This window comes from Trichosurus vulpecula, chromosome 4, assembly GCF_011100635.1.
Source record: "Trichosurus vulpecula isolate mTriVul1 chromosome 4, mTriVul1.pri, whole genome shotgun sequence".
Classification (NCBI taxonomy): domain Eukaryota; kingdom Metazoa; phylum Chordata; class Mammalia; order Diprotodontia; family Phalangeridae; genus Trichosurus; species Trichosurus vulpecula.
This window is the reverse complement of record NC_050576.1, coordinates 139,451,890-139,470,184: the sequence shown is the minus strand read 5'-3', so window position 1 is coordinate 139,470,184 and position 18,295 is coordinate 139,451,890. Positions and strand designations below refer to the sequence as shown.

Below are 18,295 nucleotides of genomic sequence, written 5' to 3'. Positions count from 1 at the left end.
CAGTAATTTGAATGAATGACTTTGGATGTATATGTGAGAAGTGTGAATTAGTTTGTAAAAATATTACCAATAAAATATAAAAGCAATACATAGCTGTCATCTTTCATGATGTATTTTTCAACTGGCATTTCCAACTTGTTGTAGACTAACCTAATTACATTGGAGTTGTAGTTATCATCTTGATCCCCAAAGAATGTGATTTTGGTAAGTAAAATACCTCTGAGAGAAATGATTATTAATAACCAATGAGTCGGGGAGATAGAGAGTTTCCCCCCTTTTCTAAAGTCTTGATTTAAAAATTCAGCTTCTTAAAGGACATTTGGGTGGAGGCAAATCCTTTTGTCTAGAGAGCCCAAGGGTAGGGGTGGTCTGAGTATAGAGATTGTGTTTTCAAAGAGGACCATGACAGGGAAATGATGACAGGAATTGCAGTTGTCTTTGATTTGAGTGAGAGAGGGCTGTGCAAGGTCACCAGCCTCACTTTCTCCTCCAGAGCCATCTAGGTCCAGTGACCAGATACTCATCAGGATAACTGGAGATTGGATGCAATAACAGGATGCATTGGGAGACCCTGGCCCTTTTAGGCTAAGGCCTTTTCAGGTTCTCACTTTGAGTGAGGTAATACCTATTCAGTGAATAGGCTTCGTAAAGAAGTGAGCCAAGGGATGGCCCCTTTAATTTAAAAAAAATCAAACTGGGAGGGGAAGACTCTCAGTGTTGCTGGTCAAAAGAAAAACAGTTACTATTGACATTTACTCTGAGCCAGGAGGGCCCAAAATATAGCCATTAAATGGTGCTTGGGTAGGGAGCTATTACGGTCCAATCTATGAGCTGCAAAGTATACTCTCTATGTCCAAGGGTGACATGATGTCACTCTCAGACCCTCATTTTAGTATAGCTCACTTCCTACTGTGTTAACCAATCAGAATTGATTGCCCCATCTCTTCTAAAAGAACACCTAAGCTCTAAGCCCACCACAATGATTGTCTTTTGTCTAAGAGAACTGGCCAAAGGACCATCCTTTTATTAATAATGTGCTGGCCTTGTTAATAAAATGATTAAATTACCCAGAAACTATGTCTCTCAGAATGTTTTTAATTGTCACACCTCTCATCATTTCCCCTACTCAAATGACATTTCGCCTTCAATGGCTCCATATTTTCTATGGGATAAAATGCAAAATCTTTAGCCTGCATTCAAGAGCTTTTCCAATCTTATCTAATTTAGGGTCCAGCCTTATCTCCTGCTGCTCTTTGCCTTTAGCCAAGCTAGCCTTACTGTTCCCAAAACACAAATTACCTACTATTTCCTTTCTGGGATATATACTCTCTAATCATCTCTGCCCATCTTAATCCTCTATTTCCTTTGAACTGCACTCAAACTAGGACTACCTTTTTTCTTTCCCTAAAAACTAGCTCACATTTTTCTTATCTGTACTCTCAGAAGTGCTTCAGTGCTTTTGATGGCCTTGCATTGTTAATCATCTTTTCATCTGTATATGTTGCGTTGCCTTAACTAGACTATAAGGGCAGAAACTGTGGTTTGTTGTTTTGTCTCCGTATTTCTTGTTGTGCCTGACTCTGGCCCTTATTCCGGGCAAGCATGCAATTTGGCTGATTGACTTAACAACTTTAAAATAGACCTATTGAGTCTATATCTAAAGTCAGTAAAGTTTAAAGTTTCACAGAAAATTTATACCTAATCTGAATTTATTTCAAGGTCTTTTTCTCCCTCCAGCTAATCCCTGATTTAGAGAATTATCCCTGATGCTGGCCTGAATTACTCCCAATCTCTGATGAATAAAAGCATTCTGTTTGTTGTAAAGCATACCTTTCTGCTCATGAAGACGTAGATAATTGGATTGTACGCAGTACTGGATTTGGCGAAGAGAGATGGTATGATAGCCACAGTTGGTGTGACCAGGCTGCCATAGCCATTTGCTACCAAGAGACAGATCACTGCATAAGGCATCCAACAGAACAGGAATGTGGCTATCATTAAAAAACACATTTTAGCCACTTTCTTTTCATATCTCAGGATTTTGATCACTTGGACGGTTTGAAGCTCTTCAACACAGCGAAGCTGCAGAAAGGCAAAAGAGGAAAAGTGGGAAACCAAATGAAAGATAATTTGAAGAAAATCATAACTTTCACTGGCATTTTACATCTTACAAAGCCTCAGCACATCCATTATCTGATTTCATCCTTGTAAAAGTCATATAGAGGCATTAAAAAAATACCTAACTACCTGAGGAGGGAATACCATACATACTCAGTTGGGTGTCTTACCCCACAGGAAAGAAGAGGGAGGAAGATAAAAAAAAATAAAAGGGGGGGGATGATGGAGGGGAGGGCAGATGGGGTTGGAGGTAATCAAAACAAACACTTTGGAAGGGGGACAGGGTCAAGGGAGAAAATTCAATAAAGCGGGATGGGTTGGGAGGGAGCAAAATGTAGTTAGCCTTTCACAGCATGAGTATTGTGGAAGGGTTATACATAATGATACATGTGTGGCCTAGGTTGAATTGCTCGACTTCTTGGGGAGGGTGGGTGGGAAGGGAAGAGGGGAGAGAATTTGGAACTCAAAGTTTTAAAAACAGTTGTTCAAAAACAGAAAAAAAAAGTTTTTGCATGCAACTAAAAAATAAGATACACAGGCAATGGGCCATAGAAATTTATCTTGCCCTACAAGAAAGGAAGGGAAAAGGGGATGAGAGGGGAGGAGGGTGATAGAGGGGAGGGCTGACTGGGGAACAGGGCAACCAGAATAGATGCCATCTTGGAGTGGGGGGGAGGGTGGAAATGGGGAGAAAATTTGTAATTCAAACTGTTGTGAAAATCAATGCTGAAAACCAAATATGTTAAATAAATAAATTTAAATAAAAAAAATACCTAACTAGGTGTCGTAATGGATAGAGTACTGAACCTGGAGTGAGAAACGTCTGAGTTCAAATCCAGGCTTGCTGTGTGACCCTGAGCAAGCTATTCAACCTCCATCAGCCTTGTTTCCTCTACTGTAAAATGCAAATAAAAATCGTACCTACCTCCCAGGGTTGTTGTGAAGATCAAGTGAAATAATATTTGTAAGGCACTTTACAGACCTTAAAGCATTGTCTAAATGTTAGCTATCATTATTATAAGGCAGGTATTATGATCAACATTTTGCAAATGGATGAAGGTTCAGAGAAGTTAAACAGCTGGCCCATTGTCATACAGTTAGAGTAAGCAGGAAAGTTGGAACCCTAACCTAAGTCTCTTGACTCTAAGACTGGTATTTTAAAAACTTATTTGTACTTTGTCCTTATCGAATAGGGGCAACTGAGGTAGTTCTCTCCTATATCAGAGAGATTACAGATTTGAGGTGTCAGGGAGGCCTCTTGTTTTCCCATAAGAGAATTTTTCTAACTCCTTAGCTGGGAATTGGAGGAACAAATTTCCAATTTCTTTGATTAGCTAAAAGGTAAATCTTTTAAATCTTAAAGGTTTTCTCTGCTCATAAACTCCACTGGTAAACTGGGCAGCTAGGGAGACAGTAGACAGGGTGTCAGGCCTGGAGTGAGGAAGACTCATCTTCCAGAGTTCACTAGCCATGTGACCCTGGGCAAGTCATTTAACCCTATTTGCTTCAGTTTCCTCATCTGTGAAATGAACTGGAGAAGGAAACGGCAAAGCACTCTGACATCTTTGCCAAAAGACAAAGAGTTGGATACCACTTAAAAACAACTGAACTGAACTGAATTGGTAAACCAGTGGAGTTAAAAAAAAAAGAGTACAAGAATCTCTTGTAAACAGAGACAATCTTTCCTAGAATATAATCCTCCAGCTCCCAAAACACATACCAAATTTCTATTGATGACAGGAGTTCTGCACAGGTAAATCCTACATGTGGACTTTGAGACCTTAATCTCAAAACAACTGAACTTTCCAATTCAATGATAATGACTGTATGACAATTTATGGTTGTTTTTATCCAAGAATGACATCTAAAAGAAAGGTCTGGAAAAAAGAAGTTAGAAATCCTTTTTATATTCTCCAACTGTTCCTTTGACTCTCAGAAAGTTTGTAGTATATTAAATAATCAATAACTTTACTATACTTCTAATTTCCCACCTCAAAGATGCTGAGGATGTGACAGAAGCTCCCTAGAATGTTCTGAACTGAGTCCCCACTTACTTGGACTTCAGTTTCCTCATCTCTAAAATCAGGGGTTTGGATTAGATGGGCTTCTTCCAGATCTATATCTATAATTCCATAATTCTTAGACAAAAGGTGTTTCAGGGGCCTTTCTTATTATTGTTACTATGATTATTTCACTTTTGTAAAAACAACAATTCACATTTACATAGCACTTGGAGGCCTACAGAATACTTTACTTACTATAGCTTTGCAAGATAAATATTGCAAATATCTTGATTTGACTGAGGATATTGGGATTCTAAGAGTTAAGTGACTTGCCCAAGATTGCACAGTTACTAAGTATCTGATGTAGGATTTAAACCCAGATCTCTTGACTCCAAGTCTGGTATGCCATGACACCATACTTCCAGAACCATGTAGGGTATGTTATTTCATTCATTGGGGTATACATTCTATCCTGTGTAAAACCACAATACCCAATGTCATGAGCTGCTAGAGCTGAAAAAGTCCAGCAACTTCTGGTCTCTGATTCAACAATTCATTTCAAGAAACATTTATTAGTTGGCAGTTGTAAATAAGGCACTGTGTAAGGCAATGAGTAAACAATAATAATAAAAAAAATTGGTCCCTGCCCTCGAGGAGTTTATATTCTATTCAGGTCTAATTCAGGTTTGTCATATAATTCACTGGCAGATCAACACCCAAAACCTTTCCACCTTGGTGGAAGGTCAAAGCTTCTATTAGCATCCAAGTGCCCCATTAGCCTACAGTTTCAGGAACAGGAGATGCCTTCAAATAACTTATTAAGCAACTTTGAGTCAGCATCTAAAGTTAGGTCTTCTAACTACTGCACCTATTATACTGTCAAGTGATATGTTTAAAACACCCATGATACAAATATAAGACCTATTAAAAATCTTATGATCCCTTAATAGACATTAGGGAGGTATTGATTAAGATTTGTTAAATCAAGAAAGTGTAAAATTTTTAATTATAGTTAGTACCACTAAAGTTTTGTCAGAATCTCTCTCTCTCTCTCTCTCTCTCTCTCTCTCTCTCTCTCTCTCTCATACTCTAGGCCTACAAATGAGTCACATTTTGAAAAACTCAATAATATATAGCTTTAGAACAAGATTCCTTCTAGTAGAACATTCCCTAGATTCCCCATACATAAGATTTTGTAACTAGTAATTATGTACCAACAATGGATACTGTTTTACAGAAAATTTGATAATGATGGGTTTGGGAGTTTAGAGGCTGCAACTCACCATTCGAATGGCATACAGAATGTGGCCATAGCAATAGGCCATGACACCAACAGGCAGCACCAAACAGCCAAGGAATAAGAAAAGCACAAAGGAGGAATCATTGGGGTCTTTGGATTTCCAGTCCACTGAGCAGCCTAGTCCATGGATTTCCAGAGTGTATCTGTTCCAACCTAGGAGAGGAGCTCCTGTCCATACCAATGAGTAAAGCCAGATGTAGGTTATAGCCCTCCAGGCCCAGGAAAAATTAATCACTTTGGCATGAACAATTCGATTGTAGCGCTCGTAGGCAAGGACGGTGAGGGTCATGATGGAAACAATCCCTGGGGAAAAAAAAGAGGAAATGGGAGAACACAAAGAGGCCCAGGTAAATGATAAAGAAATCCTTAGAGTATACAGAATAAACAGAACAGTAATCCACATTTGACTCCCCTAAGTTTGAAGTAACTTAGCATCCATAGAGATCTCTGCTCAGACTCACAGAAAAGCTGCCAATAATAGCAACTATCAGGTGCAATCCAAAAAAAGCATTTATCATTTTATTGACAACTGGAAACTCTGGTGTAGGAATTACAAAAGGAGACATTATTTACTAAGAGAAACTGTTTTTGTGCCCCACTTTGGCTAAATCTGAACTCAGACAATGGATACAGAGTTTCCTTGAGTCCTTTTGACTGCTTGGTTGGAAAATATTTCTTAATATGGACTCACTAACTGGAACTGTTATCAAGATTATGATTGGCAAGTTAAGAAAAACACTTCTAAAGACTTCAGCATTTACAGTAATTATGTAGGTGATGGAATCCTAACAAAGCTGCCCTCAGCCCCAATATTCTACCTTCCTTATAGGGCCTTACTGAACAGCAGGCCCACTGCACGAACCTACCCACTCACCCACCCCTGCCACGCACACTCAATATCCTAACTTCTTCATATATGCCTTACTGCTCACTAGAACAACAGGTGTGTCCATGAGCTCATATTTCTTTTATTTAATTAATTAATTTATTTTTAGTTTACAACATTCAGTTCCACAAGCTTTTGAGTTCCAAATTTTCTTCCCCTCCCTCTTTTCCTCCCTTCCCAAGGCGGCATACAATCTGACATAGGCTCTACATATACATTCACATTAAACATATTTTCACATTAGTCATATTGCAAAGAAGAATTATAACCAATGGAATGAACCATGAGAAGGAAGAAACAAAACAAAACAAAAAAAGAGAGAGAGCAAATAGTATGCTTCAATCTGCATTCAGATTCCATGATTATTTCTCTAGATGTGGATAGCATTTTCCATCATGAGGCTTTTGGAGTTGTCTTAGAACCTTGCACTGCTGAGAAGAGCCAAGTCTATCAAAATTAGTCAGCGTACAATGTGGCTGTAAAAATTGTGTACAATGTTCTGGTTCTGCTCCCCTCACTCACCGTCAGTTCATATAAGTCTTTCCAGGTTTTTCTGAAGTCTGCCTGCTTCTCATTTCTTATAGCACAATAATATTCCACTACATTCTTATACCACAATTTGTTCAGCCAGTCCCCAAATGATGGGCATCCTCTCAATTTCCAGTTCTTTGCCACCACAAAAAAGAGCTGCTATAAATATTTTTGTACATGTGGGTTCTTTTCCCATTTGTATGATCTCTTTGGGACACAAGCCTAGAAGTGGTATTGCAGAGTCAAAGGATATGCACATTTTTATAGCCCTTTGGGCATAGTTCCAAATTGCTCTCCAAAATGATTGGATCAGCATGAACTCATATTTCTCACAGAAACAGCTGGCGTGTCCATGTGATGGGATCTCAGCCACTGCCTCTAGCTAGCCACTGTCCCCAGGCCCATTCTTCATATTTCCCACAGAAAGAGCAGGTGCGTCCATGCGCAATGATAGCAAAAGCTGTTCTTTAGAAGAACTTACGACATAGAGAGGCTTTTAAAAATATCCTTATCATACACACATACTAGTGGGTTTTTCTGTGTGCATTGTGGGTAATTGCATGCACAGTTCCACTGTGGCTGGGACCCTTCCCCTATTACCTAATCCTTAACAAACCCCTCCTGACTTTTTAATATTCATAATTTCTGTTATGTAATTACATCTTTACCCTATAAAAATCTATCTGGCTTTCTCTGAAGTTGCTGGTTCCTCTTGGAACTTAGCCCACTTCACGAGAGGCATCAATCTCAATAAATGCCTATACTTGGATTAGAGACAGTTCCACCACAACACATCATGAAACCACAACAAAAGTATATGTGGGATAATTGTGGGAGCGATACAGTAGAAGGACTCACAGGAAGGATAGTCCCAAGATTTCTCATTATTACCCCACCTGAAGGCTCAGGATGCTATCCTACTGAGACTTACCCTGCTAAGGCTCTCATTTAACTTGAAGGCTTATTTATATTAGGTCAAGAGGTATATAGGAAACTTGCATTTGCCTGGAGGATATAACTATAGGACATCTCACTTTTTTGTGGAAAATTTAAACGATATTCCTCCACTATGCCTCAACTCTCACAGAAAGAGGGGCTAGTAGTAAGTGTTTTAACTGTCTTAAGGATCATCATCTAGAAGTTTCAGCACACCAGAGTTCTGGATGAAGGGCAGAGACTGGGGAGCCAGCACTCAAAGGTCAGATGCACCTGCTTGACTGTTATCTTCCTTCCTTTTTCCTTCCTCTCTAATGGCAAATAAAGAATCTCTTCTGACTTCCCTTTTGCATAAATTCCAATGCCCAATTCAAAAAGAAATCACCAAACTGATGACCTCTGGGCCTAGTATTTCTGTAGTTTGAAATCGCCTTGGAAATGCTCTCCCGGCAGGAGCTCAAAAGCCAAGGAATTACAGTGTGTTAATTGCTGGTATGCAACTAGATATTGCCAATAGTGAGGAAGGTTAAGGAATCAGGTAAGAAGGGTCATTTCCACAGAGAAAGTTAGAGAGACCACAAGTAATTTAAACTTAAAGGGAGAAGAGGCTAGTCTCAAGAGATAACACCTCGGTGCACATACAGTATAAACTTTTAAAAGATTTTTTGAAGGAATAAATCAGTGGAGGAAGAAGTCCTGCTTCTAATCCAGCCTTCACAGCCATCATGAAATGTGACAACCCCTGTGGACAAAGGGATAACTATCTCCACTACCTGCCAATCAGCTGCCGCCCTTGAGGAAGGCCAGCTAGTTTAGCTGAAGCAGCAAGGCTCCCTGAGGGAGAGACAAGAGGCAGCATGTGCCAGCAGAGTAAAACCACCACCACCACCTTGAGTACCATCTCTCTTCATACCCTAATGTAGACAGCTCAGGATCCTGACCCAAGAGCCTTGGAAATAGACCCCATCCCCCACCCCCCTTCATCCATTGGACCTGCTTCCAACCTGCCCCTCTCAGTCATCATTGAGAGGAAAAGTTGTGGAAAAGGGGCTTACCTTCCTCATTACCTCCATCAACAACTGCTAGCTGACTGCCACCATCAATACCCAAATATGCAGATTATAAACATTTTATGACTTAGTAAATAAGTACTAGATCTATTTCTGAGGCAAATAGATTTACCCAGGGTCATACAGCTAGTAAATGTCAGGGATGGGATTTTAGTCCAGAATGACCTCCTTATTGAGTGTGACTGTGTATTCACTGGCATAATTACAATAAAATTTGTTAGACCATGGTCTGTATCTCATTAATTTCAGTTCATTTATATTTATCAGCATTAAGTTTTCCATCCAAGCACAAAAATTTAGTGTGAGTGAACACACTGCTTTGCAAATTAGTACTTACTTTCCATGTGCTCTTAAGATACAGCAAAGAGGGAAAATATACTTTCAGCTTTAGTGTTTTATTCTTGCTTGTTTTTCTTTTTTAGTTAAAAAAGAGAATTTTGAACATTAGAAGTAACAAAGCACAACCAATATTGAAAATGCTGAGTAACTCATTCATTATGGCTAGTTACCATGAATCTATTAAGATGAGTCTATTTCCCATTCCTTATCTGATGAGAGATAAACTCTTTTGAACAGACCTCATTTTGTTATACTCACATAGATGGATTTGGTCTGTATCATTATAGCCAAAATATATGTCAGCCCCACTAAAATAGCCTCTAGATCTATATAATGTAAGATAATTTTACTTTTAGGCTACAATATGGTATACATGACAGCTTTGAGTTATTTCCTTCCTTCTTTTCTTCCTCCCTCCCTCCCTTCCTTCCTTCCTTCCTTCCTTCCTTCCTTTTTTCTTCCTTCCTTCCTCCCTCCCTTCCTCCCTTCCTTCCTTCTTTCCTTCCTTCCTTCCTTCTTTTCTTCCTCCCTCCCTTCCTTCCTCCCTCCCTCCCTTCCTTCCTTCCTTTTTTCTTCCTTCCTTCCTCCCTCCCTTCCTCCCTTCCTTCCTTCTTTCCTTCCTTCCTTCTTTCCTTCCTTCTTTCCTTTCTCTCTTTCTCTCTTTCTTTCCACCACTCAATTTCCAGAACTACCTGCATAAATATCATTATGTAAGTCATTCTACAATGCCGATCTCAGTTTCTTCATTTCTAAAATGAGGGGGTTAGATTAGATAGGTTGTTTCCAGCTCTAATGTTATGATCCTATGATTTTAGGACTAATGCAATTGCATATTTTTATATTATTTTAAACAAACATTTGAACTAATATTGAACCTACTTCTTCAGGGTGTGGGCCAGTATTTAGTGCTTCAATAAACTTGTGGAACTTAGTTTATACTAGTGAGTTATATCTCTACCATTCCCATGGGCTTCAAAGATGTCTTTCCACACCCTTAAATAGTTTTTTTAGGGATGAGATGATATTCTTGGCATTTTCTACAATATTTATTATCAGTCAATCAACAGTGGTTTGAATGTCTATATGCCCAGGTCTCTGCTACGTACTATGTACCATGGGAGGTACAAGAGACACAAGGTATGGTCTTCACCTTAAGGTGAAGGATTCACCTTCACACTCTGGAAGACAAGGCTAATACACATGAAACAATTAGAGAGTAATATTTGAAAGAATATGGTAATACTGTGCAAGGTGAGGTGCTCTATGAGTGGGAATACACTTTGGAGGACCCTTCCTGGAGGAGTGGGGACCTGAGCTGAACCTTGGAGGATGCCTGGGATTTTGATAGGCAGAAAGGAAAAGTGAGGGCATGCAAAGCTTGGATAGCAAGAAAGCAAAAGTTAAAGAGCAGAACTTGAAACCTAGGGCTAGCCTGTGGCTTGGTACAGTGCCATTGGCTCTGGAAAGGAGTAACATTCCTGCTCTCTACAATGGAGGACATTTGAGGGACTCCAAAATTGGAGAGACTATGAACAAAATGAATCTGGATGGCTTAGGAGCACATAGCATCCATATTGAAGGAGATAATAGTTGCATGGTACTCCGCCCTACTCATATCACAACTGGACTATTACATTTAATTCTGGGTACCCCCATTTTGAGAAGGTACTAACAATCTAGAGAAATTCCAGAGGAAGATGACTATTATGATGGAGAGGCTGAAGATGATGCCATATAAGGATCAGTTGAAGAAACTGTAAATGTTTAGTTTGGAGAAGATCGGTCATATGGGAAAGAGATTAGATTTCTTCTGCTTGGCCCAATACTGAAAAACTCAAAATAGTAGGTGAGAGTGGCAGCAAAGAAGACATAAGCTCCCTGGGAGGAAAACCTCTGAAACAAAGCTGGCAAAAGTGCTATGGAACACCTCGGGATGTATTGGGATCTCTATTACTGGACATTTTCAAGTAGAAGCCCAGTGACCACTTGTCAGCAATATTGTAGGTGGACATCTCTGTCAGGTATGAGTTAGACTAGATGGTCCATGAAGTTCCTTCCAACATTGAGATTCCCTGCACAGGATTCTGTGGATACAAAAATTTCTTGATGTTCATCTTTCATCTTTTTTTAAAGATTTATCAGGTCAGCTATATTAAGCACTGTACATCAATGTGAAACTAAAGAAGACCTACATTGGTACAGGGGGATTTCCTAACACTAATGAAATCTCAGGTCTAGTCCCTGCTCCTACGCCTCTGTTCTACCCCCAGTTGTTCTTCTTCCTACAGTCTTTACCAGAATAGGCCAAAGAATAACTGATGTGAGATCTGTTGAAGGGATTCTTGTTTTGGTATGGGTTGAACAATCACAACATTTGAAAAGTGGAATCGACCACAATGTCCATTCAATCCAACACATACTAGAAAAGAATCTCTAATGTAACATGTCCAACATAGAACCACTCAGCCTTTGTTGGAAGACCTCTAGGATGGGGAACACATTACCCCTTGAACATTCCATTCCACTTCTGAACACCTCTAATTTTCAGGAAGTTCTTCCTCATGCCAAGCCTAAATTTGTCTCTTTGTAACTTCTGTCCATTGGGAATGGCAGTGTCCTCTAGGGCCAAACAATTTAAATCCCTCTTTCATGTGACAGTCTTTCCAATACTTGAATATAAGCCACTTTGTGCCCCACATCATCATCTCCACCTCTGTTCTCCAGGCTAAATATCTTCAGTTTCTTAAAGTCATGTTCATAGGATGTGGACCACTGGATACAGAGTCAATAATACCTCCTCAGAGACTTACTAGCTATGCTCATTTAATCTTTCTGAGATTCAGTTTCCTCATTTGCAAAATGGAGCTTATGACCTCTCAGGTCCCTTCGAGCTCTAAATCTACACTCCTATGACGTTATGCATGGTCCCTTTGTTCTCTTTGTTCTCCTCCAGACACTTCTACTGATGACCTTCTGTGAACAAGTAAGTATTTTATGATCCTGAGACTGTTAGACACTTGCTTGTTTATAAAGTTAATTTGTACGTAAATTATCACTTGGAACATATTCAAAGTTAAGAACTCTGCAATTCTCACTTTTACTGTGAAGCACTTAGCCCTGGAAATTAAGATTATAACAGTCCAATAATTCTAGGCCATTTTTAGTGCAATATAGAAACAATCAAGAAGGTACATAGCAATCACCTTAATTAGAATTACACACTCATTTTATAGGTTGCACAGAGGAGGGTCATAAGAATTATCCTATATATTTTCCATTGGATATTTTGCCTAGAAAGATAATAAATTCAAATGCATATCTTTTACATGCTTACATAGGAGTTGTATGGGTCTTGGATGTAACTTGATAATTGTGGCCAAATTGTGACCAAATGACACATCCCAATGCGTCCTTATGGAATGTATGAATCACAGATTTGGAACCTGAAGGGACCTCAGAGGCCATCTAGGCCAATCCCCTTATTCAACAGGTAAAGAAACTGAGGCTCAGAGAAACTATTTTACTTGTACCAAATCTCACTGGTATGTGTCAGAGGCAGGATTTGTACCAAGATCCTTGAACTCCAGAGCCAGTTCTCTTTCCATTGTACCACTCTGGGGGAGTTGAGGGGTTGTTTGCTAAGAGGAAGCATAAGGTAGTAAAAAGATCTTGGTACTTGGGAGTTAGAAAACCTGGGTTCAAGACCTCGTTCTACTATTTACTAGCCACATGTCCTTAGGCGAGATACTTAATCTCTCGGACTCTCAATATCTTCATCAGGAAAAGAAGGAAAGAAATAAGCATTTATTAAGCACCTAATATATGCTAGGTACTCACTTTACAAGTAGTATTTCCTTTAATCCTTATAACAACCCTGGGCAATAAATTCTATTATTTTCTCATTTTACTTGGGGGAAGTAAGGCAAACAGAGATAAAATTAAGTACCCAGATAACATAGCTAATAAGTATCTAAGGCTGGATTTGAACTTACGTTTTTCTGATTCCAGTCCTAGCATTAAATCTGCTTTACCTAGCTAGCTATAAAATGAAGATAACTATGCCTTCTTCATGCACTATTGTAAAGATTAAATGAGATGATATGCTTTACAAACAGAATTTAGAACACTATATAAATATAAATAATAAGAATAACAATGGTCTGGGAGCAGAGTTGCCTTTGTTAGGATTTGGGGCTGTAGGGGCACAGGCTGAAGAAAAAGATTGGTAGTTGGTAGGGTTTTAGATATTCATAATAAGGCATCCAAAAATAAACTAGTCTTTATTTTGCCTTTTTCTCAAGGAACATTCATTTCCCCTTTCTGCCACTAGATGGCAATATTGAATAATTTACCTTTAATAAACCAACACCACGGTCTCAGTAGCAGCATTCCCAAAATAATTTGACCACAGAACATTTATAGGTTGAAAATACACAGATGCAACCAAAAAATGTTGGCCTGGTGAGGGCGAGGGTGAGGGGGAGGTTGGATTATGCAACACCCAGAGGGATAAAAGAGAGGGTTAAATTAAGCCCTTTTTTAAATACCAAAAATGACATGCAACAAATATTTTCATTATATAGAAAATTTCATATTTAGTATTCTGAAGATGAAGATGTCACTTATACTTTCTCATGAAACCCCAGATTACACTGCATGGAATACCAGGATTCTATAGATCATAACTTGGATTAGAGTTTGTAGGGCAGATTTCTAACAATCCTGGAATGATCAGGATCCTAGGAAACATGACAAAGAGTTGTCCAGGGGGCAATAGAAAAATTTCATTTTAACCTTTTGGGTTTGTGTGGTTAATTATCAGTGGATGGGTAATAGGAAGGTAGGTTAGGAAGCCCACTTGACTTCCCACCAATGCCAGGGAGCACCAAGTGATACTCACACTGGCCTTTGGGAACTGCCAAATGACCCAGTACTTTTGCCTTTAGCAGACACTTACATATCTGGCTGGAGGGGCTAGATACTTAATCTCTCCCAGTAGTGGTGCCACCAAATCAGTTATCTGTTAATTTTTATAAATTCAAAATCTAAATAAAATAAAAACTTTGAATTGGAAATTAAGCAGCATGGATTTTATAATTTGCTCCACCTCTGAATAGCTGTGTCATTTGGGGATCCTGTGCCTCAGTTTCTTGAATGGTAAATAGCATGCTATAATAATGGCCATTGGCTTGATATAGAGTAAAAACATATTTCCTTAGACAAAGTTGGAGAAGCTCTTTTAAATAATTGAAGAAATCTTCACATATGTATTTCATATATAATACATATTTTAGGAAATGCAGTTGTATTGATCTTAGGTATATACCATCACTGGAATTAGGCTAAATGTTGCCTAGCAGTTCAGGAGAGGTCCACTTAGTGCTGAGTATGGTGGGGCTGTTATCTATTAGGAAGGAAGCAAAGAATGGTGGATAGAGGCAATAACTTGGAGTTATAGAGACTCTTTGTTTTCAGATCCTTTTTCAGACAGGTACCAGCTATGTGGACCCAGGTAAGTTGCCTAACCTACCTATCTGAGCCTCAGTTTCCTTATCTGTTTTATATTTGTGTGTATATAACATATATATGTTTCTACTTCATAGAGCTACTGTGAAGATCAGATAAAATATATGTAAAAATTTTTCTAAGTCTAAGATTGCTACATAAATGTTTGCTATTATTATTTTTGTTATTATTATTACCTTCTATGTTCAGGATACTTCCGGATTATTAATTCAGCCCAAGATCATATCAGCTCCTTTAACATTCTTTCTGTTTTTGTCATTCTACTTTTGGCTCTTAGGAACCAGTTGGTTAGTAATTTGGATATCATTTATTAAGTGCCCACTATGTGCTAGGCATTCTCCTAAGTACTGGGAATACAAAGAAAGGCAAAATGTCCCCGCTTTCATGGAGCTCGCCATCTAAAAGGGGAGATAACATGCAACAACTAGTCTCAAATTTTATTTACATATATGTATATGTACATGTATATGTATACATATACATAATAAATTGGAAATAACCAAAAGGGAAGGCACTAATATTAAGGAGGACTAGACATAGCTTCTTCTATAAGGTAGAACTTTAGCTGAAACTTGAAGGAAACCATGGAAGCGAGGAGGTTGAGATGAGGAAAGAGCCTTGGGAGAAGGAAAGGGAAAAGAGAGAAGAACTGGGCCTGAATGAGAAAAAGAAAGAAAATATATTGGTCATTTGGAAGAGTTTTGACTAGAGCGGTAGAGCAGAGGCTGAATTTGAGAGAAAAAAAAGGGAGAAATTGAGGCCATTTTTAAGGAGAACAATCTCTAGTTTCAGATATAGGTCCAGATTCTATTTCTTGATTGAAAGGACAGTATCCAGGATAAAGGGGGATCAAGGAGGATTAGGGAGTAAGACCTGAAGAGCAAGATTCAAGAAGAAAAAGGAGAAAATAGACAAGGCAATACAAGCAAGAAAAGGTAAGTTGAACAATTGGAGGTTTAGCCAAATTGATTGTATGGATTGTTGAGTGAGGCAAACTGATAAAATGCATAGAAAACTGGTGCCAGGTGATGTAGGGCATGTTTTTGGTGCTGTTGAGAATGAGAAAAGGAGACTGAGTATATTTGCCAATTAATAAGAGATGATAACTAGTTATAAAGGATATAACAAAGTGTGTAGGGGTGAAGTTTAAACACCTAAAATCTCAACCATTGAAGAGAGTAGGAGAAATGGTACAGGGGTTTGGATCAAGTATGCAGTGTGTATATTTCTGCCCAGCTGAGTGATTATCATCTGTTTTATGAATGTAGACTCATCTCCTTGACCTAAGTCAAGGGACTCAATGCTTCATTATACTTGAGATTGGTAGGGACAATGAAGGTTCCTAAAGGAAACAGAAGTGATGATTCAGTGGTATAAAGAGGAGATCAGATGTAGAGGAGAAGAAATATGACCCTCATCAGGATGTTTGGAGGAAGAAAAGGAAAAAGTCAGTCATATACTTGGAACTTAAAAAAACAAAACAAAACAGATTTGTAGGCCTTCCTAAAGGTGATAGAGCTGTCTGGAGACAGCTCTTATTCCTCCAACAAATGATATAGTAGAGGCACAGAAGCTATCAGCAAAGGTGAGAGGAAGAATGCAAGAGTAATGGCAACTGGTGATTAGAGATCTGTTCAAAGGGACTAAGGCATCTATTGTTCACCTGATGAAGATAATTAGAGATGCCTATTTTACTGGGGTATATATTCAAGACATAACATAAAATCTCCGAAGATTTATCAAAATAGATGACTACTACTTACTTCTGGTGATTAGGTGGACACAAATAATACTACTAGAAGGGGGCTCAAAAACATTGTCAGTGACTATGAAGTCTTGGGCAAGAAACTGAAGTCCTGGAGGCAGAGGTTGTGTTTTTTTCACTGTTACTATTAAAGACAAGGAATGCGGAAGAGAAAATTTTATTTGGGAGGTAATTAACTTGCTAAGAAAATAGTGTATGAAAATGAAATTTGAACTTCTGGATCACAGCTTAAAATATAGGGATGACAGATTCCTTGCCAGAAATAGAATGCACCTCACAAAGACAGCTAATAAAGTATTTGCCAAGTATCTTGCAAATCTAATCAAAAGAACTTTAGTGAACGATGGGGAAAGGGGAACATTGCTTGTGTATATCTCCAAAGCTAGATATCATAGAGAGTAGCTATAATTAAGAAAGATCAGCAGGTGTGACATGCCAAACTTCTCAGAAGACAAACTCCAAGAAAGGAGACATGAACAAAATACTTTATGCCAAGTATTAATACATAAATATCCAAAGTTAAAACAACAAGCAAGAGGGACTTGAGATCCTAATGCAAGGAGGGAAATTTTACCTTAAAGGTATCACTGGATCTTCATGAGATTAAATCCAAACCTTATTCAAAAGAAATGGGAGAGGTATAAGATAGATTATGGTAGTATTGTATATTAAGAAGGCATATTCACAAATGAAATCCAGGAATCAGAAAAGGGAAATATGCTGCCAAAAATTTGGGTTATGGTCAAGGGAGAGAGAAATAAAAGACATTCTCTCCTCCCTCCCCCACATTGGAATATACTTTAGACCACTCAGACAGAAAGAGGACATAGAGGAGGAGTTTGGGAAGAATATCACAAGCCTGGCACAAAGATATAATATAGAAATAATGAAGACTTTAATTATCCAAACATCTACTGGAGCTTGTTCTTCTAAAAGTAGAACAGCAAATAACTTTTTGACTTGCTTTAATGATAATTAAGACACTTAATAAATGTTTATTGACTGACTCTGAATCTGATTCTTGAAAAGGTAGGAAATGGATTTTTAGGAATAGAAATGATGAGAACACTGTGGGAAAGTACCTATTACTTCTTAAAGTTTATGAAACTATTGTCCTGCTTGAACCCATCACCCAATAAAATACATTCTCTGGTATTGAATGAATTGACAGAAGTGATTGCTGAGCCACTACCAGGAATATTTGAAAGATTATTCATGGAAAACAGGAGGGGTGCCACAAGATTAGAAAACTGTCCTGATTTTCAAAAAAGGGAAAAGAACAGAATATACAGACTAGAGAAGTCAAGTGTGCTTGACTTCAATTCCTGGGAAAATTCTAAAGACAGATAATTGAAGAGATGGTTGGTGAACATCTAGAAAGGTGGTTGGTGATATAGAAACCACCAGGAAATGGTGATTACAAAGAACCAGAACAGCTTCATCAAGAATAAGTCATGTTGGACTAAGCATATTTCCATTTTCAAAAGGATTACTAACCTGACAGATGAAAAGAATGCCGTAGATCTACAGAATACTGTAGATCCCAGCAAAAGCTAAAGAATCTCATGCTATTCTCTTAGATAAGATGGTGTCATGGGAACTAGTTAGGTGGCTGAACTTAAAGTTGCTAATGTTTAAGTTGCTAATTTTTTGGGTCAGCTTGGCAAGAGGTCTCCATTAGAGTATCCCATGGACCTGGATTTGGCTCTGTGCTCCTGAACACATTTACCAGTCACTTAAGTAGTGACTGATAGAAAGATGACTCACTCATCAAATTTGCAGATGATTCTAAACTGGGTGAGATAAGTAATACTAACTGAA

At 38.5% G+C, this 18,295-nt stretch overlaps 1 protein-coding gene across 2 annotated transcripts in view; it reads right to left on the bottom strand.

Annotated features, from left to right (window-relative positions):
- Positions 1–18,295, bottom strand: part of OPN3 (opsin 3) — a 101,409-nt gene that overhangs the window by 42,121 nt on the left and 40,993 nt on the right. For both annotated transcript variants that reach the window (XM_036756763.1, XM_036756762.1), the window contains exons 2-3: positions 5,405–5,724; positions 1,831–2,082 (exon numbers count right to left, since the gene is read on the bottom strand). In XM_036756763.1, coding sequence (XP_036612658.1) covers positions 1,831–2,082; positions 5,405–5,724 — 572 coding nt within the window. The remainder of the gene's footprint in view (positions 1–1,830; positions 2,083–5,404; positions 5,725–18,295) is intronic.